General features: G+C 41.3%; 3 protein-coding genes across 4 annotated transcripts; 1 reads left to right on the top strand and 2 right to left on the bottom strand.

The window, feature by feature from the left end:
• Nucleotides 1-47: 47 nt before the first annotated feature.
• LOC131690868 (serine palmitoyltransferase 1) lies at nt 48-4,677 on the bottom strand. Of its 2 annotated transcripts, none has more exons than XM_058976942.1 (7): nt 4,583-4,677; nt 1,843-2,041; nt 1,279-1,781; nt 882-1,209; nt 584-819; nt 401-527; nt 48-344 (listed from the first exon to the last, which is right to left on the bottom strand). In XM_058976942.1, exons 2-7 carry the CDS (start codon nt 1,891-1,893, stop codon nt 171-173), a joined length of 1,419 nt encoding a protein of 472 aa, XP_058832925.1. In that variant the 5' UTR covers nt 1,894-2,041; nt 4,583-4,677; the 3' UTR covers nt 48-170. The 2 variants fall into 2 exon arrangements, with proteins under 2 accessions (XP_058832925.1, XP_058832924.1); XM_058976941.1 differs by lacking the exon at nt 4,583-4,677 and adding an exon at nt 4,160-4,450.
• A 1,920-nt stretch (nt 4,678-6,597) lies between these two features.
• LOC131690248 (1,4-alpha-glucan-branching enzyme) lies at nt 6,598-9,748 on the top strand. The gene is made up of 4 exons (XM_058975846.1): nt 6,598-6,986; nt 7,512-7,681; nt 7,741-8,431; nt 8,494-9,748. The coding sequence occupies exons 1-4, from the start codon at nt 6,901-6,903 to the stop codon at nt 9,596-9,598; spliced, it is 2,052 nt and encodes a 683-aa protein (XP_058831829.1). The 5' UTR covers nt 6,598-6,900; the 3' UTR covers nt 9,599-9,748.
• Nucleotides 9,749-19,906: 10,158 nt separating this feature from the next.
• Nucleotides 19,907-22,881, bottom strand: LOC131691009 (general transcription factor 3C polypeptide 3). The gene is made up of 2 exons (XM_058977133.1): nt 21,187-22,881; nt 19,907-21,089 (listed from the first exon to the last, which is right to left on the bottom strand). Exons 1-2 carry the CDS (start codon nt 22,666-22,668, stop codon nt 19,920-19,922), a joined length of 2,652 nt encoding a protein of 883 aa, XP_058833116.1. The 5' UTR covers nt 22,669-22,881; the 3' UTR covers nt 19,907-19,919.
• Between the last annotated feature and the right edge of the window lie 1,465 nt (nt 22,882-24,346).

The raw sequence follows: 24,346 nt of genomic DNA, 5'->3' as shown, positions 1-24,346 counted from the left end.
ATCTACTAATGCAAAACTATGTGTCAAAACAAAAAATGCCAAGCCTCTTAAGAAGTAAAATTTAGACAACAGTGTAACGAGCGTTATACTCTGTCAAGTCTATATTTAGAATTAAAAGTGTTTTGGAGTGTAACTATAGGTATGGTGAAATATTGCGAATACTAACAAAATTACGCCGCTGCGAGTACTCTTTTTGCCACTTGCTGCAGAATTCGGAATGCGTCGTCAATATCGGCGTCCGTTAGGAGACGGTTAACCGTTAACCGAATGCTGGGCCGTGGATTGTTTTTCTCCAAGTGTTCCAAATATTCAGATGTAATAACTGCCAAACCGGTGTCGATACACTGCAGTAATAAAGAAGGTGAATTACGTATCAACCACTGCAGAAAATATATCTTACCTCTCTGGAAATTTGATCCATCAAAGACTTTTCCGTTTGAGGGTCTGTCTTATTTTTCAGGTACAAATGCTTTACTGGTGATAAAGGATCACCTCGAAAGGTAAAGTCCACGAGAGAAGGCAGCTTTCTAAAAAAGAAAACTAATTAATAGAACTTTCAACAGACGACCGGAATTAAACTTACTGGGAAACCTTTCGACAGCAATCCCTCAATTCAACAAAGATTTTTGGTTCGGTTTCGAATTTATCGAGTGCGCTGATGGCAGCCTGAGTCAGCAGAGGTGGAAGTGAAGCGGAAAAACAATAGCCCAAGCCGGACAACCGTTGGTGCTCTACGATGAACGATGATCCGGCGCAGAAACCTCCGATCGTACCGGCGGCCCACTCCAAACCAGCTGATCGTAGGTCAACTTCTGTTTTCTAAAAACAGTAAGAAAAGAATAGTTACGAATACTGCGATATCACTCACAGCCCAAACATACATCCACATTGAAATGCTCCACCAGTCCTCGTCCATTCTCGCCCAGTACGCCAAACGAGAGACTCTCGTCCAAGAACATGCGCAGCTTGTAGCGTTTTCGCAATTCCACCATCTCAGGCAGAGGGCATATTTCTCCCGTATTCATATAGATTGCTTCCGTCACCAGAAACCGTCTTCGTTTCATCGCCTTTTTCGGATTCCTCTTGTCCTCTACCGCTTGTTCCTCCAACAGACGTTTTAAATCAGCTACGTCATTGTGTTTGAAAAATACTATTTTACTTCTAGATGCGTCCAGGCCCTTTTGAATGGAAAAATTGACGGATTCATCCCTACGGAAGTATATTAGACCGTTATTTATTCAGACATTAAGAAATCCAATTAAACGTCTAATCCCTTACACAAATACAATATCTCCTCGTTTAGCATACGCCGGTATAGCACTTGCGATGGTGGAAAACGCGTATGAATAAACGACTGCCTCTTCCACCTGCATAAACTTTGCCAACCGTTCCTCCAATTCCAAATGCACATCCACCGTTCCATAAAATCCCCTCGGTCCACATGACCCAACGCCATACTTCCGCAGACTTTTCATGGCCTCTTGTTCGAAATTCTCGTCTCCTAGCAAGCCCAGGTAGTTGTGCGATGCCAAATTTAAACACTGCTTACCATCGATGTTAATAGTTTTGCCCACCTTTCCGTAGACGACGTGTGTATGCAGTGCGGGATGGTCCACCGGTACGTCTCCTACGAGCGGCTCGGGTACCCACTCCTCGATAAGCTTAGCCCGCTGCTCAGCCGACAGACGTTTCTCTCGTTTCCCATTATTTCGCTTGTAGAATACGATCCAAATCACACCAAGTGCCAGCAGGGCTTCCAGCGTGAGCTCGAAAGCAGTAGACTAAAAATTAAACGGATGATGTGAGTGCTAATAGACCTTGATGAACTTGATTGGTTTATACCTTCTGTATGATATCGTAGATTTCATTGATGATGTAGGGTGCCGTTACCATTTTCCAGTCCAGGGTGATCGGTTCGGGCGGTTTGCTAGTCGGTAGCCGAGCAAAGTATGAAACTTAAGACAACGAAGACTAAAATGCAGCTGCTGAACTGGAGAGTTCAGTTGGATGCACAACAATTGACTAGTTGTTGATAATAAATCTGTAAACGAGGGAAATTGAATGTTAAACAGGTAAGTCTATACTTGAGTGTACAAATTCTTACGCAGCGCATAGCGCATCATCAATAATTATAATCTAAATTGGATTATCAGATCTCTCAGATCATTATCATTTTTTTTCGAGAGTTATCCCACTGGAGCTGTAGAGCTAGGCTCTCGGAAGGGCAATTGCAGCGGGCCGTGATTCTGAATGTGATATTCATTGTACGATTCAGATATGTGCGGGAGTAGGGACTTCGCATTCGCGTGTATCATCGCGAAAGGCTCGATCATTTGTATGTTAACGTGTTCGATTGTGCGTTTATATGTCGTGTGTGCTAACGTGTAACTAAGCGTGTATAAATTCTACTTTATAACAGTGTACCTTTCGCTTATTTGCCTGTGTTCTGGAACGATCGCGAACGGACCGTTTGGTGTACGGTTCAGTTTCTTGAAGAAAGTGGGTTCTTTCATATCACTAGAGTTCCCAGTCATGTCGCCATGGAACGTGTTGCTTAGTTGATAGGAGCGTCATTTTTGTTTGATCCACCTGACGGCATTGAACCTATGCTACTAGAGCCATAGATAGGGACTTCCGGACGTAGCCTGTTCGTGTTCGTACGTATGTCTATTATTTAGAACGCGTTTGTGGATTTATAAGTGCTAAAACGTCCCCTTAGTCACCGGGATGTTATCCTGTTTGCGAGATCGCGGGCGTAGGTGTGAGCGTTTGTATGTTAACGTCTTCGTCTCGTGTGCTAGCGTGCAAGTAACTTCGCGTGCAGACCGTGAAACTGTTTTTTAGTGTACGGTTCAGATACTAAAAGAGAGTGAGTTGGTGGATTGGATTTCTTTAAAAACTGCGTGTCTCAGTTTATTATGTTGGGGCTAGTTGAGCAGTAACTAGAGGCTGAACAGTATGTTTAAGAAAGAAGTTCCTTCCATAAGAGATTGTCATCCCTGTTTCTGGAAACAACGAATCCGATTCGTTATAGACGGGTGTTGCACGCCATCTTCACGAACCAGAGCAACAGTTTGAGCGAGTTAAGAGATAAAAAATACCAACCTTCAATCTGATCATCTCTTACATGCCCAAGATCAAATGAGTCTTCGACCAGCTGAACCAATATGTCACCCCATTCGAAAGTAGAAACATCAATATCAGCTGTCCGTCGAAAACACTCGATCTAATGATTATGAGTTTCAGAGATCAAAGAAACAGCTCTCGCTCGGGTTTCCTACTCTTATCCACCATCCAAGAGTACGTGTCCTAAGGTTCATCGCTGAAGTCCAGGATACAACGAAGCATCAATCGATTTTGCGTCGATTATGCTGCCTTGAATGCTTGAAGCAAATTCTAAGCTGAAAGCATCTGCTTCCTCGAACCCACATCGCGTTCCCCCCATTTTTATCAAAAATTGGCTTCTTGAAGCACTCCGGCGAGTCTATCACTGACTTCTTCCTTGACCTGACATAAGGTATACAAATGTAACCAACAGGGTATCGTAAGCTAATAAATTTACAAATACAATTACTATTGGAATACATATATACCTAAGTAGGTATAATTCTAACCCGCAAATAATTGCCTTTGACAGTGCATGTTACATCTGGCATGAAAATCAGAAAGGATGATTCAAAAACGTTGACGCCAAATTTCAAACTCAACTGATGAGTAATGTACTACGGAACTGCTTGAATATTTGCACTCATCAGATAAAATTTCGATGCCTCTTACTGAGCTGGGGCTTGTTATTGCGGTCACGCGTTGCTTTATTATTACCTACTTTAAGATAAGCGATGAGATCGGAGTAATTAGAGAAACATTTACACGCGGACAACGATGTATGTAAAATATACGTACGAAGCCAAGATACACCTAATTCGTTATGTGATGAACAATTTGATTGACCCTATTCTCACAGTAGCAGACTAGAAGGAATTTTCTTAGATATTTGTTTTGTTATTGGCTACGATAATCTCTTAGTTTACACGTCTTAGGTTTACACTGTATATCAGGTGAGCGGCTTGATATGAAGTTCAACTGAGTAACTTAACATTAGATTTATTATTTGATGAAACGAAGATCAGAAGTCTTGTAACTATAACTGTTTACTTACGGTTCAGCAACTGTATTAAAAATTGCGACAAAAAATTCTGCGAAACTTCTGCAGGTAAACCAATTCTAGCACGCTTCCGGTGTTGTGAGGAAATTACAATTTAACACGTAATATACTAAACACCAAGACAGCTCAATCTCAGATAACTCGATATCAATAATAATATATACTCGAACGATAGCGCCACTCCCTCTTCAGGTGGCCTATTAACAGTGAAATTTTCGTGGCACCAATAGCTTATTCTGTGCCTGACACTGAAATATCGATCGATATCATTTGCTAACTTTTAACTTTATGCTGAAAAATCTGAAAATATGCGAAAGATGACCGCACCATATCATCGTCTCAATCCATAAACGGATGAACGAATTGATATTTGGATGAAATTTCACCTTAAATTCGACCGGGAATTTCATTACTTACTCAGACACCGAACGTGAAACGAAAATGTTTTACGTGTGTTTCGCTGACGGGGACTTTTGACAATAATTTGCACTGCTGCTGTTAATGATGTTTTTGGAAAAGAGAGAAAAGAGCGTTGCGGTAAAATGACAGTTTCATCTGTGTCGGACTTACTATACCCAGTGGGTTCAAAACCAATCAAAATATTAAATATTTAGTATAACGAGTGAATTATGATAAAGGCCGAAAAACCATCGAGCATGCCGAACCATTGACCTTTCTACTCCCGTTAAAAAAGAAACGGTGCCGAATTATTTCGTTAGGAAAACAAAAAAATGCACTGCAAAAACCGGTTGAGGTTAGTTATTTCGTGAGGCAAACAAACCAAACTCCTTTGGTTTGACCAAATACAAAAATGTTATATAATTTGTATTTGGTTTGACTTTGCATGTGTTGTTGTAAATGAGCTGTCAGAAATCTTAATTGTGCGCACCCGAACAGAAAGTAATATCGAAATTAATCGTAGAAACGTTGAATTTACAACAGTTTTATTTGTTAACAACAACTTTTGTTGTATCATCAATATACTTATGATGCAGTCCTTCATGCCTCCAAAATCTACAACAGAAAAACAATGTAAATCGATGTTTTTTATTTCAGAATGTGGGTAGTGGGTAGAAACTAAAAAAATGCTTACGCCCAATTTGCATCCCAGTCGTGATTTCGCCCTTCAGCAACCACCATTTGCGGAAGGGCTAAACCGTGTACATAATTTTCAGAAGGGCGCGGTAAATGGGCTAAACTGACTCTGTCTTGCTGGGTAGGGCTGGGTAAATGGGCGAGCTTGACAGTATACTTTTCAATAGGGCTCAGCAAATGGGCGCATAGAAACCCAATGTAAAAGAAAGGGCGCGGGATTCCCGCGATATTTCATGAAAATATCGAAATATTCGAATGTTTATGTGCAACAACTATCGAGTAGACATGATCATAGTAGATATTCTTTATTTTTGAATAATAACCATGCGCCCGCTTCTGTCTAAAAATGTAAGTTTGGCTTTTATATTCCATATGAGAAGAAGGGCCTGAAATCTCGAAGAAAATGCATGTTTCGTTTTTTGTTTTCTTTAATTATACATCGAACTAAAAACCATTTTAACTCATTTTCACCTCAATCTTGTAGTATTTTTGTTGCATAATGTCGTAATAGCGAAAACGCAGTTTGTTTACATTTGCGATTTAAGCCCTAATGAAAAATCTATGTCGAACTAACCCGACAGGATATGCGCAGAAATCTGACAGGGCTGCCAAACCAAACCTTACAGAAATCTAGCAGAGCGGTCTCTGTCAGAAAATTTGCTCACTGGGTACCAGCATCAATTTCACTTTGCTCAACTTTTGCTAACTTTCTGTTTGACCGGGCACCCGAATAGAAATGTACAGTAATAAAACCATGATTTTCACTGTGACAGTACAGTAATTTTACAATAATTTACAGTAAGTTTTAGTGTTATACTGCAATACAAAAACAATAAACTTAAACGTTTTTACAGTAAATTTCAATGTAATATAGACTTTTACAGTAAAAAAGGGGCGTGGTTATGTATCTTAACATTAAAAAAATCGATTTTTCTCCATACATTTTTTTCTCGAAAACAGAAAAATTTAATGTGAATTTACTGTATCAGTTTTTTTCTGAACAGTACAATTCATTGTTACATGAAATTTTATTGTAAATCTACTTTGAGAACATTGTATCGAACAATGTTGAAACAGTAATAACTATAATATTTATTGTTTTATGATTGTTTGTAGGGTAAATGCGATTGTAAAATTCTATCCGGGCAAACATTAGGATAACAAATATGATTTATCTATACTAGTAGTTGATAAATTTAAGCGTGTATAACGGTAGCTCATTATGCCCGTGAGTTACGGAATGTTTACAAGTTTTAAATGCCGGTAAATGCACCGCACTAATACATCCGTAATGCACTGTTATAATTTATGATTGGGTGACCGGCGCATTGTGTGCATAGGAATTTTGTTTTGATAAGTGATGACTATTCGTGTCTCGAGCGGAAACTTATCAGGTCGAGAAAGATTGTGTCTCAATTTAAACAGTCGGTTATTTGGCGTCGGATTGAACGGATGTTAGAAAAAAAGGTTTCTCAATTAATATCAAACAGCAGAAATTACGAAGACGGAAGTGCAATCGTCGTCGTAGTCGTTGAGCAGTATATCACTTTGGCGGGTTTTGACGTTTGTGGTTGCGTTGCCGATCAGTATCGATAGAGTTTCTACCGCGTTTGGTTAGCTACAAACTGCCACAAAAGACGATGGCCGATCAAAAGAAGTCCGGGATCGACAAGCTATTGGAGCTCGATGGATATCTCAAGTTGCACGAAACGGAAATTCGTCGCAGGTAAGTTGATAAAAAATGTGCTGCGTGAAAAAATAAAAAGTATGCGGTTGAAATTCAATAGCTTGAGGAGCTTTTGTTCCGCTTTTAGTAATCTGAGAAGAAACAGTTCTTCTGTGAACAGATAAGAAAAGTAGTATAGGGATCATGTTTCATGTTTGTTCGAAAAGAAGTGATTAATTATTAACTACTTTGGAAATCCATAAAAAGGTATTTTTCCTGAAAGTCAGGCCAAGGTCATCGCCTGATGGAAAACGAAAAAATAGAGTACAAATGAAGATCACGAGCAATGCACTATTTTTGCATGTTAGTTTCTAGGCTGGATGCGATAAGATGTATACAACATCCTTAGTGAATAGCCTCATCTGGGGGTCACAGTATCAGGAGATTGTTGATTGTTTTACAGTTGACTTTTTATTATGCAACGAAAACAACGCTCGCCGGTGCTGCGTGCGACATATTACTCTCGTGCAGCCGCTGACAATGAATGTGACTTTGATAATGAATGAGTATTTGTATTATTTTTAGAAATAAAGAACTTCATAACTGGACGACTAAATTAAGCCAGCTGGAAGGGGGCATGGAAGAGTTCACTCAAGGTTACAAGTACTACGGATTGCACATTGCTCCCGACAATAGTCTAGTGGCTCGTGAGTGGGCCCCAGGAGCGCAGCAGCTTTACTTGACCGGTGATTTTAGTGAGTATTTTACCAATTAAAGGCTTCTAAAAGTTTCTAACGTGTTTATATTTATTCAGATAACTGGCAATGGGAAGCCACTCCGTATAAGAAACTTCCATTTGGCAAGTGGGAACTAATCCTGCCGCCAAACGCCGATGGATCTTGTGCTATAAAGCACTTGTCCGAAATAAAGGTGATCGTGCGCAAACAGGATGGTCAGCTAGTGGATCGACTATCGCCATGGGCAAAGTATGTCGTGCCTCCACCGAAATCTTTGGGCGTCAACTATCAGCAGCGGGTATGGCATCCACCGGCTCATGAAAAGTATATGTTCCGACATAATAAACCCGCCAGACCCCGAGCGCTCCGTATATACGAGTGCCACGTGGGGATCGCCACTGAAGAACTTGGTGTTGGAACATATAAAAATTTTGCAGATAACATTGTACCTCGGATTAAAAATCTTGGGTACAACACCATTCAGGTGATGGCCATCATGGAGCATGCCTATTATGCCAGTTTCGGCTATCAGATAACAAGTTTTTTCGCTGCCAGTAGCCGCTATGGAACGCCGGAGGAGTTGAAATACATGGTTGATAAGGCACACGAGCAGGGCCTCTTCGTGTTGCTGGATGTGGTTCATTCACATGCGAGCAAGAACACCCAGGACGGATTGAACCAGTTTGATGGAACCAATTCGTGCTACTTCCACGATGGTTCTCGAGGCGAGCACACTTTGTGGGACAGTCGTTTGTTTAACTATTCAGAGTAATTGCTTTACAGAATGTACACGTTTCTACAGAAAATCTAATTAAATTTTCTTTGAACAGATATGAGGTCCTTCGCTTTTTGCTATCGAATCTACGCTGGTGGCATGATGAGTACAACTTCGACGGCTACCGCTTCGATGGAGTTACTTCAATGTTGTACCACTCACGTGGTATCGGCGAAGGGTTCTCCGGTGATTATAACGAGTACTTCGGTTTGAACGTGGACACCGAAGCGTTGATATATTTAGCCATTGCAAACGAGTTCTTGCACAAGTTGAATCCCAATGTGATCACAATTGCGGAGGACGTGAGCGGCATGCCAACACTTTGTCGTCCCACCGAAGAAGGTGGTGTTGGATTCGACTACCGTCTGGGTATGGCAATTCCCGACAAGTGGATCGAACTTCTCAAAACAAAGAAGGATGAGGATTGGAACATTGGGAACCTGGTGCATACGTTGACCAATCGCCGCTGGATGGAAAACACTGTGGCATATGCGGAGTCACACGATCAAGCATTGGTGGGCGATAAAACTATAGCTTTCTGGCTGATGGATAAGGATATGTATACACATATGTCGGTAACTTCCGACCCGAACATGATCATCGATCGCGGGCTAAGTCTCCACAAGATGATTCGATTGATTACCCATTCTTTAGGTGGTGAGGCTTACCTGAACTTTATAGGTAACGAATTCGGTCACCCGGAATGGTTGGATTTCCCTAGAATTGGAAACAATCAATCATATCATTACGCTCGCCGTCAGTGGCACTTGGTCGATGATAAGTTATTGAAATACCGATTCCTCAACGATTTTGATCGTGCCATGCACCACACCGAAGAGCGTTTCCATTGGCTAGACTGCTTACCGGCGTATGTTAGCTGCAAACATGAGGATGACAAGGTTATTGCTTTCGAACGGAACAATCTATTGTTCGTGTTCAACTTCCATTACAGCAAAAGTTTCACCGATTATCGCATTGGCGTTGATCTGGCCGGCAAGTACAAAACTGTGCTCAGCACAGACGATAAGGAGTTTGGCGGATTTGATAGGATAGACAAGAATGTTGAACATTGTACATTCCCGGAAGGATGGGCGGGCAGGAGAAATTATATGCAACTCTATATTCCATGTCGAGTCGCGATCATTTTGGCACCGCAGTAAAGCAATCTGCAGCGATTTTCTAGTTCAAATTTGAAAAAAAAGAGATTTTTGTTGCTTGAATAGAGAGTAGATTTTTATTTACATTGCTATAGATAATAGTCATTAGTATGTTGTAAAATATATATAATCAGTAAATTGTTCGAAAAATAATCGTTCTTTCTGTAAAATCCAAAAGCTTCACTACTGATCTTGTCATGACGGCAATGGATCAAGAATACAGATATAAGTGCTTCAGGATGAGCTTTTCGCATCTTCATGAATATTTTTGTTATTGATTCATTTTAGTTCTAAATTTTGTCAGAAATGTAAATCTATCCCAATTTCGCCTCAATTCTGCACTCGTTTATAACAAAACTTGACAAGTTCTTTGCTCACAAATCATGCATTACTACCCGGGTTCAATGGAAGCTCTTCACTCAGTGTGGTTTTCAACTACTAAGTGTTTAGACACATCGAAGATGTCCTTCAATGAGTACAGGAACTTGGTAAATGGCCTTTCATCGCCAGCCTCTCACGGCAGCAAGATTTCACAAATCATTTTAAATTTGTTCGCCTTTCATGATCGTTGCTCTATTCTTCTTGTACCGATTGCCATTTGGCATAAAGCCATTTGGCATAAGCCCGTTTGGCATAGAAGTCATTTGGCATAAAGTCAACTGGCATAATGGCCATTTGGCATAACGTGCGTTTGGCATAATAGTCATTTGGCATAAGGGTGATTTGGCATACACACGGGTAGAAAGCGAAGTGGCGTAGCCACATTAGGCGGCGGCAAGTCTTTTTTTTAAATTTATTTATAGTGTCGGAAGCGCAAGAACTTTGCAAGCAAACCTGTAATCCACTCGTTTGCCCGGATTACTCAAACATAGGAGCTATAGCTAGTGTAAGTCCGACTGAGCGGCAGCGAAGTCGGACAGCACGGACGGAAAGCGATGTGGCGTAGCCACATTAGGCGGCGGCAAGTCTTTTTTTAAATTTATTTATAGTGTCGGAAGCGCAAGAACTTTGCAAGCAAACCTGTAATCCACTCGTTTGCCCGGATTACTCAAACATAGGGGCTATAGCTAGTTTAAGTCCGACTGAGCGGCAGCGCAGTCGGGCAGCACGGACGGAAAGCGATGTGGCGTAGCCACATTAGGCGGCGGCAAGTCTTTTATTAATTTATTTATAGTGATTTTTTTTTGATTTTGTGAAAAATATTCCGTCTAAAGTATTCGTTTCAGTGCAGTGATTTTGCCAAATAACCATTATGCTAAATGGCCTTTATGCCAAATGGTCATTATGCCAAATGACCGTTATGCCAAATGACTTTATGCCAAATAACTTTTATGCCTAATGACCTTATGCCAAACGACCTTATGCCAAATGACTTTATGCCAAATGGGGTATAATCGATGACGTAACGTTTTCCGTTATACTCTGTAATGTCGACGCAACACGCCACTGTTAGAAAAGCCTAAGGACGCGTTGGTCCTTTGCCATCATAATTGAGGTTTTGCTGCCACAGCATACAACGTAATAAGCGTTTTGTCGGTGGGTAACTTCGCGCAGTTGTATATTATGCAATTACAAAAGGTTTATCAACCTTCTCGAAGCCAATATGACAGAGAGAATTATACTCATATCTTACACAGGTTTTGAATACTGAATAAATCTTATCTATTTTACCCTGCCGGGCTTTCTTACCCGAAAATCTCATAATACCCCCATGGTCGTAGTTCAACCCATGAAAACCCCATCACCATGGTCCAGTAGATACCATATAAAAATCATATTATTGTGTACTTATGGGTTATTGAGACCAAGTTATGGTGTTTTGATGGTTGTGAAACTTAGCCCGGATCACATCTACTGTCTTTTTAAGAGTGCTTGAACCCATGAGAATTTGCTCGGGTATCCTGGCTGCTTCTAATTGATAAGCTGCTCAAGACTTTTTATTGGATTGACACTTTTTCCTCCTGAACGTAAGCGGAGTTTGGCTTATCAAAGCACAGTAGGAAATTCAAGGGTTCGAGATTTCTGCCCTATGGAATCGCAGTATTCATGGACAACTTCGCTGATTTTGTTCCTACCTCGATAGAAACCAATCCCACATCAGTATTGAGGACTGTCTATCTGCACCATTTCTTGCTACATCCGGCATACCGCAAGTAAGCCATCTCGGCCCAATGATATTCTGCCTTTATTTTAATGACGTCAATATTAAATTATTGATCCCGCCTTTCTTTAACAGCGACATGAAGATTTTTTGACGGATACGGATACAACCGATGCAGAGTTTCTTCAGAATAGATGATAGGTGATAGCCGTTGGTATCCGGTGGTGGCTGAAATCTCTCGCAGTATTTCAGCAAAGAATTGACCCACTGGATTTCTGTTCCCCATGTCGTAAGAGGCGACTAACAACAACTTTTCCGTCAAATGGTGACCCATCGTACTCACAAGTTTTCTATCTCAGGCCTCCAAGTGAGTCTATCGATGACATTTGATCGTTAGACCTCTGCTGTAGCATCGAAATGAGAGGGTGCCAACGGGTGGGCCTCAAAATCCGAACTGTAAAATTTATACGAAGGATGACGCGACCCGTGCCGAGGGAGGATTGGAGAGGGGAGCATCAGCCCTTCGAACATCAACCCAGGCCGCGTACGGACCTGTAGGACACCAGGGCGCACCCAAAAGGAGGTTTGCCCTTACCCTTGTAGCGGTATATAGATGTAATTAAGAATAATAAAATTACAAAAAAGAGTACGTTAAAATTAGTGTATTATTATAATAATAAAAGAGCTGAGCGAAACTTGTAACAAGACTACCGCTGTACATGACTCTTGAAGTTGAGTGAAGGCTCAGTCGATAAGCAACCCTGAGAAGCAAGGTGAGATACCAAATGTGAAAACGGCACTTTTTGTGGTACGACGGTTGCCATGGATGTGAGTGTTAGATGAGAGTGTGCGAACGGAAAGACGGTGAGAGAAACTAGGAGAGAGAGAGAGAGCGTGGGTATAACGGGAAGAACGGAAAAACGACTCACCTGTAAAAGTAGGCTTTGAAAATATTTTCGTTCTTTCGGAAAAAAATTCATTTGCGAACGGACGCGTTCAACAATTCGTGAAAGCGGAAACAGACGTACTTTTAAAAAATGCGTCAAAACTGAAGGTGGAAATTATGCCCTCAGAGCGGCACGACAATGGCGCAGTCAGTATTGAAGCAAAGGAACCACCGCGGTAAGTTAACTATTGAAATAGGCGTTAGCTTATTTTACAGTAACCATGTGGTATATCAAACTGAAGAAAAAAAGAAGAAAATCATTGAAAAAATGGAAAAACCATTGAAAAAAAGGAAAAACCATCAAAAAAAAGAAAAAATACGAATTATGCAATATGGTAAAAAAAAAATCATATGATGCGGTAAAAAAAGAGAAAAGAAAAGAAGTAAGTCTAGAAAAAAATCGAAATTGGGACCATATAGAAAATGAAAAAAATAATAATAACAGCGATTGACAAAAACAAACGAAAAAAAAAAACATTTATATAGTTGGAAAGAAAAAAAATTGATTTTTGTCTCAGATGTTTCCATTTTAGAAAATCGAAAAAGAGCATTTCCAAATTTGAATCAGTTCTGAAAGAGCTAGCAGCGGCTAAGGCCAGTAATGCTTTGTTGAACGAAGAATGGAGTAAGGCACAGGAAACGATTAAATCACTTCAAACTACCATGAATACGCTCAGAAGTGGAGCAAGCGATGTGAACAGCGACGAATTCAATGGAGATATCGGACCGTCGAGCACGCACTTTCTCACAAATCAGGGAGAAGCTAGTACAGAGCTATCACGCTTTATGTCTTCGGTAAATCAGATTTCGGTTTCATCGGTAACAGTTCCAGAGTGCAGCAAACCATCTGCGGGCAGTGAAGAGATCAGACGGCAAGATTTTGAAGCATGGAAGGAGCTACTGTTAGATTCTATGCAGCTCTCTGGCATAGTGGACGAAGCCACGCGGTTTATAATATTCAAGGTTAAGGCCGGACAAAAACTCCTGGAGATTTTCAAGAATACAAAATCGACCAGCGAGGCTCCAGATCAAAACGATCATCCATTTTTGAATGCGATGTTCCGTTTGAAGGCGTATTTCACTTCGGAATCGGAAGTCATGCTGCAAAGAAGAAGATTGGCTTTAATGGAGCAGAAACACGACGAAAATGATCTATCATTTATTATGCGGGTTGGCGCAACGGCCAGATTGTGTAAGTTTGTCGTAGATAAGGAATTCGAAGAGATTGTTAGTACAGTGGCAGAGCATGCACATAACCGAGAAGTACGTACGGCTGCCCTTAAACTACTAAGCAGAAAAGGAACATTTACGGACTTAGTAGACGTAGCTCGTGAAATTGAGGCGAAAATGATCTATCATTTATTATGCGGGTTGGCGCAACGGCTAGATTGTGTGAGTTTGTCGTAGATAAGGAATTCGAAGAGATTGTTAGTACAGTGGCAGAGCATGCACATCACCGAGTACGTACGGCTGCCCTTAAACTACTAAGCAGAAAGGGAACATTTACGGACTTAGTAGACGTAGTTCGCGAAATTGAGGCGATTCGGTTGAACGAGGAATATTTCAATAAAAAGCGGGGCTCTGACAGGCTTGACTTTCTTTCCCTAGCCATTCGTGGGAACAAAACGAAAAACACTAAGAACACTATAAACATTAGTTTGGAGGAGATTGCGGCGATGGAGGTGGAAGAGGAGAAGGATTGCGCAGAAAGCAAACTTAAAGAGCTGCTGAATAGCGTCTCATTGGAGGATGTGTCATGCACATCGTCTATTCTCAACTCAACAGATAGAGACGCGGATCGAACAGTGACCATAGAGGAAACAGACCAGTCCGGTGGACCAACCGGTGAGTCCGAGGGCTCCCAGAATAAAACAAGAGGAACAGGAAGAGCATGTCACTTACGTGGAGCGGCGAAGAAACGTTATGGGTGGCTGCTGAGAAATGGCCACAAATCCGCTGAAGCGCTAGCGTTGGCAAAAGTCCCAATAGGGAAGGCACCATCCAAGCGACAGCATTCGACGAACATGGAGTCGCCGAACAATAGTGGTTGTAGGAAGAAACCGCAACCGAAAAAGATCAAGGGTCAGGATCCTAGACAGACACTAAAAACTGAGCAACGCCCAACCTTCAACGAAATATCTTGTCGTACTTGATGGCCATCATTCCGGTTGGGTATCCTGCGAATATATTCAGCCATGAACAGATGAATGGTACTCGATATGCGCTGATATTAGGATCCAAAACAAGCGCTTTACGAATCAGAACTTTAAGAATCAAAACGAAAATTTCTGCACAGAATGCTGGGGGATCTACGGCCCTCAACATGATAGAGCTCCTGTTGGCGGTAGATGAGGCTTCAATGAAACTGATAACCTCCCAACACAACCAGATGAACTACGTATTCGAAAAGGCTAGAATGCGCCAGCTGAAGGGTGCCCCGGTCTTCGCCGAACGTGGAAGTTCTAGGCAAGCACGGACTGTAAAAGCTCCTGTGGGTGACCACGGACCACCTCACGACGGACTTCTGATCGTAGCAAGCCAACAGCAACGGTAGCGAATGCATCGGTGGTAGCCCATCTCACGAGCAATACACAAAAGCACCCTACTGTATGCGGCTCATGAACTGATACACAAGGAGAAGATCGAAAACTCTCTGTAAGCAAAGGTGCGCAAATGGCAAGAGCCGAAGCAAATAATGTGCCAAGAAGGTGTCTGGAACATCGCACACAGCCTGCGACTAGCCGTCGGTACGAGAAAGAGGACGAAGCATTGGCCCAAAAATTGACGGTAAAGAAACGCCGAAAAAGTGAGAAGCACTCGCTGCATTCAAGTGAACCTCCACCATGTTAAAGGTGCCACAAGTAACCTTGCCCGAAGGTTCACCAAAGAGCGCCTAGACATCGCTCTTCTTTAGGAGCCGTGGGCAAATAAGCACAAAATCTTTGGTTTAAATTCCTCGGATCACAGGTTAGTATATTGTAACGACCAACCAACTCCAAGAGCTGCAGTTTTGATAAACAGAGCAATAAAATTCTCTCCAATAACAGAATTCATTCAACGAGAAATCGCTGCAATACCAGTGGCATCGACGGCTAGGGGCAAGCAGAAGATTGTGATCGCATCTGCCTATTTCGCTGGCGATGCGGATACTGCACCACCTTCTAAAATCGATGCAGAAGCATAAACAAGCCCTTTATCATTGGATGTAATGCCAATGCACATTACACAATATGGGGTAGCACGGATATAAATATCAGAGGTGAGTACTAAAGAGACTAGAATAACACAGAGACGCCATGTTCCGTTTGGAATTAAAATTTTACTGTCAATGTCATTCCAAACGAACAAGAGAGTTGTCAATCGTAAATGTTTAGCATTATGTGGCATTGTTTTTAAGGAAGTATTGTAATGCAATTCATTAAAATTACTAAAGATTTTAAAGATATCCTCAAACCAAATTTGTTACAATACCATCGTGTTTAGAAACGCTAAAGAGAAAAGGGCTTAGTTTGATGGGAGCACGAAATTCAGCATGAGGGTAACGAATACCAAATGATGTAAATAATAAATTTTGGCCTAATATGGTTTTGCTGCTGCAAAATACGGTTCCTGCGGATATAACTATGTTTTAGCTGGTCGAGGAACTCAGCAGACCAGAAATCTGCTGACCAGAAGCTCGCCATAGAAGCCAATAAATTCACAGTGCAAAAACACAGGGAAACAAGAAAAACAAATTAATGTGTAAGCCACTCTCACCTGGAAGAGTCGAATAGAACGGGAAGTAAGATCCAATCTCTAGCAGATCTGGATTATGCGGCAAACGACCTACAAAAGAGGACCATAACCGCCTCTAAAGACAGTTGTCCTTTTGTAACGAGGTCTGTATGTCGTGTATGTTCCTTAGTGGAACGAAAAGCTAGCAACACTTAGAAAGGAAGCTAAGCACCTGTTCAATAAAGAGAAGATTACTGGTATCTGAGAAAAGCTAAGATCTATCAATGCGCTGGTTTGTGATAATATCGGAAACTTTCCAGAGGCAGTTCGCTTCCAAAAAGCCTTATCAAAGAATCACACAAATGTCCTAGGGCAAGTGAAACAAGGCGATGTTTCTCTCACAGTTGGAAATAGTGAAAGATTGGATGTTCTAATTTTTCATTTTATTTGCCTATAGGTCGACTGCGAAAGACGAGAATTCGACAGATCAGACTTTTGATGGATTCCGTCTTAGCAGGACTTGTTAGGCATCACAGAAACTGGTGTGTCAGATTTTCACACCATCTCTAATTAAATGGTCTACCTTCGAACCCTACAAATCCCCTGGCCCTGATAATATTTTTTCAATATCTTCCGGATCTACTAAACATCTTGAGATCCAGTCTTATGCTTGGACACACACCTATAAGCTGGAGAGATTTTTTTTCGATAGTTGTCCTACTGGAGCTGTAGAGCTAGGTTCTCGGAAGGGCTCCCCGTCAGAGTCACACACTACAATTGCAGACGAGACAGGTGATTCTGAATGTGATATTTATTGTACAGTTCAGGTATGCGCGGGCGTAGGGACTTCGCGATCGCGTGTATCATTGCAAAGGACTCGAGCCTTTATACGTTAAAGTGTTCGATCGCGTGTGCGTTTGTATGTCGCGTGTGTTAACGTGTATGTAACTTCGCGTATATAAATTCTATATTAAAACCGTATGCCTTTCGCATATTCGCGTGTATTCTAGAATGACCGCGCGCGGACCGTGAATCTGATACTTAATTTTTCGTGTACGGTTCAGACTCTAGAACACAGTGGGGTTTTCCATATCATTAGAGTTCCCAGTCATGCCACAATGGAACATGTTGTCTAGTGGGTATGAGCTTTATTTTTTTATTGGTATAACTGAATGTATTGATCTAAGTTGCTAGAATAAAGGGTAGAGATTTCCGGACGTGACCAATTCATGATAACGCACGTTCGCGGGCTTACGTTTGAGACCGCATTTGTAACTTCGTAAGTACTACAACGTTCACATTGTTACCGGAGTGTTATAAAGTTTGCGCAATCGCGATCATAGGTGTGAGTAGATGATCGCGAAGGGCTTAAGCCTTCGTATGTTGACGTGTTTCTCGCGTGTATGTGACTTCGTGTGAATAAATTCGATTTTGTAACTATGTGTCCATTCACATATTCGCGTGTGTTCTTGAATATCAATGGGAAAGTGGCCTACAGTTTTCCAGGCAGAGGTTTATGCAATATACACCTGCTCGGAGGTCTGTAGGAAACAACATACTTGCAAAATCGCAATCTTCCCGGACAGCCAAGCAGCACTGTTAGTCGTCGAAATGTGAGTCCAAACTGGTTTGGGAGTGCATCACATCTTTACAACAACTGGAAACTCGGAATAAATTAATGATATTCTGGGTACCTGGCCACCAAGAAATCGATGGTAACGAAGTGGCCGATGAATTAGCCAGTTCGTGGTTCATCAAACATGTTTGTTGGACCAGAATCATTTCTATGTATATCTACCTGTGCAATCAAACTAGAATTTTTGGCTTGGGAAATGGACCAACTACTAAACGACTGGCGTAACATAGAAGACACTCGACAAGCTAAGAAACTCATACTTCCAGATACAACGGATCCAAAAAACTAATGGATCTAAAACGAAAAGATTATTACTAATAAACACAGGTTTATTTACGGAACATTGTCCTGAAAATTGGCAAAAGTCAAGATGACATTTGTCGATTCTTTAACTACGAGCCCGAGAGCTCGGAACATATTCTCTGCCATTGTGCAGTACTATTTCATCGAAGGGAGCGATACTTCGGAAGGAATCTGTCCCAAACTGATCCTCAGCTACATTAATAATGTACTACCCGGATGGGACAACACATGTGGACAAACAACTCACTTCCAACTACATGGGCTTTGTAACGTGTAGAGCGAACAGGGGCAGCCACAAATAATGACCTGAATAGAGGTCGCAGTGGCAAAGCTTCCACTAACGATGACGTTATAACAGCAACCCTTAATCTATCATTGAATTATCTTGGCCGCCAAAAGGAGCATAAATAAATGAAATGAATTCTACATTTTGTAAAAAAAACTGCAGGTACACTATCGTCTACTACTCTACTCCACAGAGAACAGACTTCCACCTTCAGCATTCAACTTGTGTAAAAATCCCTAACGTTTTCGAAGGTGGTTGGGATATCTCCACCAGATGCGCTACTGTTGGCGCTGTCGGCCTGTTTTTTTATGGCTGAGTTCGACAGAATTGACAGCGGTTATACCTCTATCCAGTCAAACAATCCGGAACATGTTCGGACTTCTGAGTGGATTCAGTATGGATTTCCTTTGAGCCAGATTCCATACTGAATCCATTCAGGATACCGAAACGGTTCCGGAATGGTTTTGACAGCTAGTTGGGATAAGCTGGTGTGGCGGCGCTAGTGTTCTAACGTATATTCTTTCAAAAGTTTACAAATATTTTTTTAACATATTTGTTCGATCATGGATGTCTGTTCTCTGTGACTACTCGTACACACTTATACAATTTCATTTTCAGGACCACCAGCCTTAATCTGCATAACGATTGATTTTACGAACGAATGTGGTTCGATCGAATATGTCTCCCGTTTGCTTTTGCAGTCGTTATTGAGAATACAAATCATATTCGTTCGAAAAACGATCCGTCGTAATGCAAGATAAGGCTCCACGTCTGACCGTGGTAGAAGTTCCGAGTTTGTCCCAAGCACTGTGGTAATCTAACCCTTAAAGGCGCAAACTAATTTTTTTCAAATTTTCTGAAAATTGTCTAACAGCTCAACTGCCGCTATACGCATAAATGTCCCATGTGCTACTACAAAAATGTTAAGATGATTTTCGCAATGTTGTTTTAAAACAACATTGCGCATTTAAGGGTTTAGTAAAACCAGAGGCCACATTCTACAACCAAGTCGAAACGCCTTACATTTAAGCAAGCTTTCAATTCAATAAACCAGTGATTCCTAACATGGGGTCCGCGGACCCCTAGAGGGCCGTGATGTCGTTGCTGGGGGTCCGCGAATAAAAATATTTTTTTCCGTGTGGATAGTGAAATTTCAAGACTTTTTTCCTAACAAACTAAAAATAATATATTGATAGCAAGTCCGTAGTACAAGGAAGGTTGAGAGCCACTGCAATAAACTATTCGTTTTGAGATGCAAAATGTCACCCCAGATTAATTGAAATTGCATGTTCATAATATTACGGACGACAAAATAAAAAGAAATATTTGTCTAACTTACTATATTTCAACGTAATCGTACAGATACTTTCTCGCCAGCTCAAAGTTTTTATTACTTCTGTAAATACAGCTCAGATTGAACGCAATCTCCGCCCGCAAATCCAAATGTTCCGCATTCTGCTCCACCACTTCACTCCTGGCTTCCAGCGCTCGTTTGTAGTGCTCCACCGCCAAGCTGTGCAGTCCCAGCTGATGGTACATCCGTCCAATGTTGTAATGAATTTCATTTGCAAGTTCGCCTGGTCGTGTTTTGCGATACTTTTCAATAAAGCCAATGGCTTGTGAGGCCAGCGCTTGCTTTTTGTTGCTGAATTTCTGACAAGCGACCTGCGTTAACGTAACGGCAATGAGCATTGCGTGAATTGGATCGCCCGTTTTCTGGTAGATTTTACTGTAGTCGTTAAGTGCGTATCTGTATGTCCCCGCGTTCAGGTGATAGTTCGCTTGGAGGGTTCTTATATTGATGTCCATGTTTGGGACTCGCTCAAAGAGTCTTGTCAGATATCGATTGTAACGAATATCTCCCGTCACCGAGATCACCAAATTGAACAGGTTCCAAAGCCGAGGGTTATTACATTTCTTTTCTCGATTTACGCGCTCGCGAACCAAATTGTATGCGTACAAGGGATCACGGTTGTACAGGCAGGCAAACAGGGCGAGACACAATAACTCGGAGCGATAGATTTGAAAACGTTTTGCGGTGCACAGTGTGAAAACCAGCTTCTGAAAATATGCATAGTTTTTCATGTAATCTGCTACTTGAAGCAAGCTGAGAACTAATTCCCATTCGGTCTCTGCTGACGGTTCGTTTTCAGATCGCGAAAATTCTGGCTCAGCTTCATCTAATGGTTCCTGACGTGAAACCTTAATCTCCTGAATGCCTCGTATCATTTCGTTGTATCGCATAATCGAAATTGCTGTCCCCATTTCAAGCCGACTTTTCAGAGGAATACAGTGACGCATCAGCAGCATGAGTCCGGCCGATAGGAACTCATCGTATTTTCCTACTTCCTTCAACATAAGACATCTTTCGTAAAGCAGCTCCGCATCCATTACTTCACGTTCCGGATCCTGTTCGAGCGCTTTGAGAGCTTCTTCGTAGTTTCCTTGCTGTTTCAGCAGAGCAGAAAGTGTTAGCCTAGCGTCTAGGTGTTGTGCCAATGAAACAACCTGTTAAGTTGGAAAATAAAATAAAACAATACTCACGTTCTATTCACTATTTCACAGGGTAGGAGCAGAGAATAAAAATCAATTTTGAATAACTAACCTTCCTGTATGCATTTATCGACTCATCGTAATTTCCAATAGCTCGTAAACAGTCGGCGTAGCGCAGCCAAACAGCAGCTAGAGAGAAATTCTCACTTCCGACCAACGGAACTAACAGTTTCAGTGCGTAGTTGTACTGATCCTCCTTCATCAGTGATTCAGCAATGTCTAGATAACAATCTCCAGCTTCTTCTACTTGTATATGAGTCAGAATATCTTCCACCACCATGTCCAATAGGTGATCACATTTTAAATGAATCAGAGCCACTGCCAGCTTTGTGCGGAAATCCAAAATCATTTGTTCCGGAATTACCACCGTATAAATGGAAGGATTCTCCTGGTTTTCGTTTATCACTTCATGTACTTCCACGTTTGCGTGAGCCATAAGAACATCCAATGCACGCCGGTAGCTGCCGTTGGCGATTAGAAGTTCCAGTAGTAAGTTTACATCTTCTACGCTAAACAGTTCCGGGACTGTTCCATAAGCTCGTTCCATTGCTTCCATAGCGGCCACAACATTGTTTTCCTCGTGGAACTTTTTTGCCAGTCGTTTCGCAGTTTGAACTAGAAACTCACCACGCTGTTTCGGTATGTAGGGAAGCATTGCGAAATAGCATTTGAAAGCTTGCTTTTCTTCACCTTTCTTCTCCAGCAGTTGTACACGTTTCATTCGCAAGTCAAAATTCTTCGAATCTGTCTTAATTGCCCTGGCATAGCACATCAACGCTTGGTCCAGGTTTCCACGCTCTTCAGAGATTTCAGCAATTCTCACCCACTGGTCAACATCAGAAGGGTTTAAATGAGCTGCTATTAAAGAAAACTGAAGAAACTTCTCCGGATCTTCCGTTTCGTAAACTTGAGCCAGCGTTATGAATGGCTCGTGTGCCAACGGAACTTGGCGAACAATTTCTAGACACAGTTGTTTAGCCATTTCCGTGTCACCTCTAGCATAACACAAGTTCGCCTGTCCCATCAAACCCTGCAATGCGGGTGGTAGACATCGCTTGTGACGTTTCATGGAAGCTTTTCCCTCCACCTTCACCTGCTGAGGCCCCTGGAGGTTACCTTTTAGTGCGTCCCGTCTTGAAGAAGTATAATCTTTTTCAAACCCTACCGATTTTCGCGTTGACCTCTTCCGAAGTCCAATTTCTTCGTCTTCCAGATCCAGCTCGCCTCCCTGTTGCATTTTCGATTGATACTCGGTGTAGCTAATCTCTCCGGCAACAAACTTTTTAATCCATATTTCATTCTGCTGTGGGTTATCATCGTCCGTTTCCGACTCGGACGGTGCGGAAGAAGTAGAGGCCACTGTTGACCCGCGTAACTGGCGCCGCGGTTGAATTATTATTGACGCACCGGGTTCTCCAGGCAACGGGATCGAACTTGCTTCCACGAATTGTGACAATTCGTATGGATCAACTTGCATCTCGTCCACTTCTTCGATAACGACACTATCCGGTTCCGATGCTTCTTCGTCAGACATTATTAGTTAATTTTCGCGATTGATGCTTCTTCAAATTTACGAAGGCTCACGATTTTGCCAACTAATATCACTATCCTTGACCTGATTATTGGTTAAAACAGGTTACTGTGCGAGTAATAAATTATAATTACAATGAAATACAATTTAATACCATTGCAATAAGTATTATTTGAACGAAATCGACTATCCGAGAACAACAGAAGCCTGAGATGATTCGCCTTTGACAGAACGGACAGAACCAGAGATGCCAGGTACTTTTTTCAAATGTCTGCATTAATAATTTTAAAAGTCTAGGAAGAACAAAAAATGTCAGGAAAGCTAGTGTAACCAAAAGCCTTTATATTCAAAAATCTGTAAATATCTGCAACCAAACTAAAAAATCTGCAAATATCTGCAACCAAACCAAAAAATCTGCAAATATCTGCGTCATCGCAAAAATCTGCAGCTTAAATTAAAAGTCTGCCTTTTTCCATACTAAATTTGCAAAAGGGCGAATAAGATTTGTAAACAAACTTTTATTTTGATGGTTTCTCTTAATTTACTATAATTTCAAAGCAGAAAACAATTGAAATTACTTCTCCGAAGGGTAAAAATTTACATTAAGGCTCAAGTTACCTCAAGGCTTGGTAGTATGCGTAAGAAAAATTGTGTTCAGCTTTGCCACCAGATTATCCATTTAAACCTTTTCAAAACTCTAAAAGAAGAATATCAGTCGATTTTTTAGATCATCACGATTCGATTCATGCAAAATACCTGCTGGAAAAACCATCGGCTTAGCTGGATGGTGCTTTTGAAAAAGTGGCTGTGATTTTTTATCACACTACCACACCGAGCTGGGGTACGCAACACAACTGCGCAATGAAAAAACCACAACCACTTTTTCAAAAGCACCATTTAGCTAAGCCGATGGTTTTTCCAGCAGGTATTTTGCATGAATTGAATCGTGATGATCTAATAAATCGACTGATATTCTTCTTTTAGAGCTTTGAAAAGGTTTAAATGGATAATCCGGTGGCAAAGCTGAACACAAATTTTTCTACGCACACTACCAAGCGTTCAATTCTAACACATGCTTAAAAAAGGTAACTTGAACCTTAACCCATATTTTTCATGAAACTTCACTCTGCAGCAGACTAATGACCGAAACAAGTTTGTTTGAAAAAAACACTTTCGCCCTTTTGACGAATTAATATTGAATTTACAGACTTGTCTGCAAATCTGGCATCTCTGGACAGAACCCACAAGCAACATGTACCCGAATAAAACACAACGGCTGGTGTACACAGTCAGAAAAAAAACAAAAATTAAGTTCAATTAAAACCCACACTACTTTTACGGCAAATTTCTTCACTGGATGAAAACCAGTTTTCGGGTTGCTGGTGGTCAATTAGCCGAAAACCGGTTTTCAACGTTAGCCTAGAACAAATAGTATCAATAACCTACCGATCGAATTCTATAAACTGGAACTGGAACCAGCCAGAATTCTGGTTCATTTCCGGCTGAGCTTAACTGGGATGATTTCTATTAAACCTGTCAAATGTTGATGCAATTTCGGAAATATTTTACTGACTTTCACAAATGAAAATTTGGTGATTTGTCTTCATCTAATTGCAAGAAATGGTTAAAAATCAACAAAACATTCTAATAACCTTGTAATTTTTTTTTTTAATTGCCTGGT

The sequence above is a fragment of the Topomyia yanbarensis genome, chromosome 3, assembly GCF_030247195.1.
Source record: "Topomyia yanbarensis strain Yona2022 chromosome 3, ASM3024719v1, whole genome shotgun sequence".
NCBI lineage: Eukaryota > Metazoa > Arthropoda > Insecta > Diptera > Culicidae > Topomyia > Topomyia yanbarensis.
This window is presented reverse-complemented; position numbering and strand designations above follow the sequence as displayed.

Bases quoted from the DNA above. Each gene is read 5' to 3' on its own strand.
- LOC131691009 (XM_058977133.1), bottom strand. From the start codon at position 22,668: ATGTCTGACGAAGAAGCATCGGAACCGGATAGTGTCGTTATCGAAGAA. The intron at 21,090-21,186 runs GTTAGTTATTCA...CCAACTTAACAG, and splicing joins CGATAAATGCATACAGGAAG to GTTGTTTCATTGGCACAACA.
- LOC131690248 (XM_058975846.1), top strand. From the start codon at position 6,901: ATGGCCGATCAAAAGAAGTCCGGGATCGACAAGCTATTGGAGCTCGAT. The intron at 7,682-7,740 runs GTGAGTATTTTA...ATATTTATTCAG, and splicing joins TTACTTGACCGGTGATTTTA to ATAACTGGCAATGGGAAGCC. The intron at 8,432-8,493 runs GTAATTGCTTTA...TTCTTTGAACAG, and splicing joins CGTTTGTTTAACTATTCAGA to ATATGAGGTCCTTCGCTTTT.
- LOC131690868 (XM_058976942.1), bottom strand. From the start codon at position 1,893: ATGGTAACGGCACCCTACATCATCAATGAAATCTACGATATCATACAG. The intron at 1,210-1,278 runs GTAAGGGATTAG...ATACTTCCGTAG, and splicing joins CGAGGAGATATTGTATTTGT to GGATGAATCCGTCAATTTTT. The intron at 528-583 runs GTAAGTTTAATT...TTTCTTTTTTAG, and splicing joins TGCTGTCGAAAGGTTTCCCA to AAAGCTGCCTTCTCTCGTGG.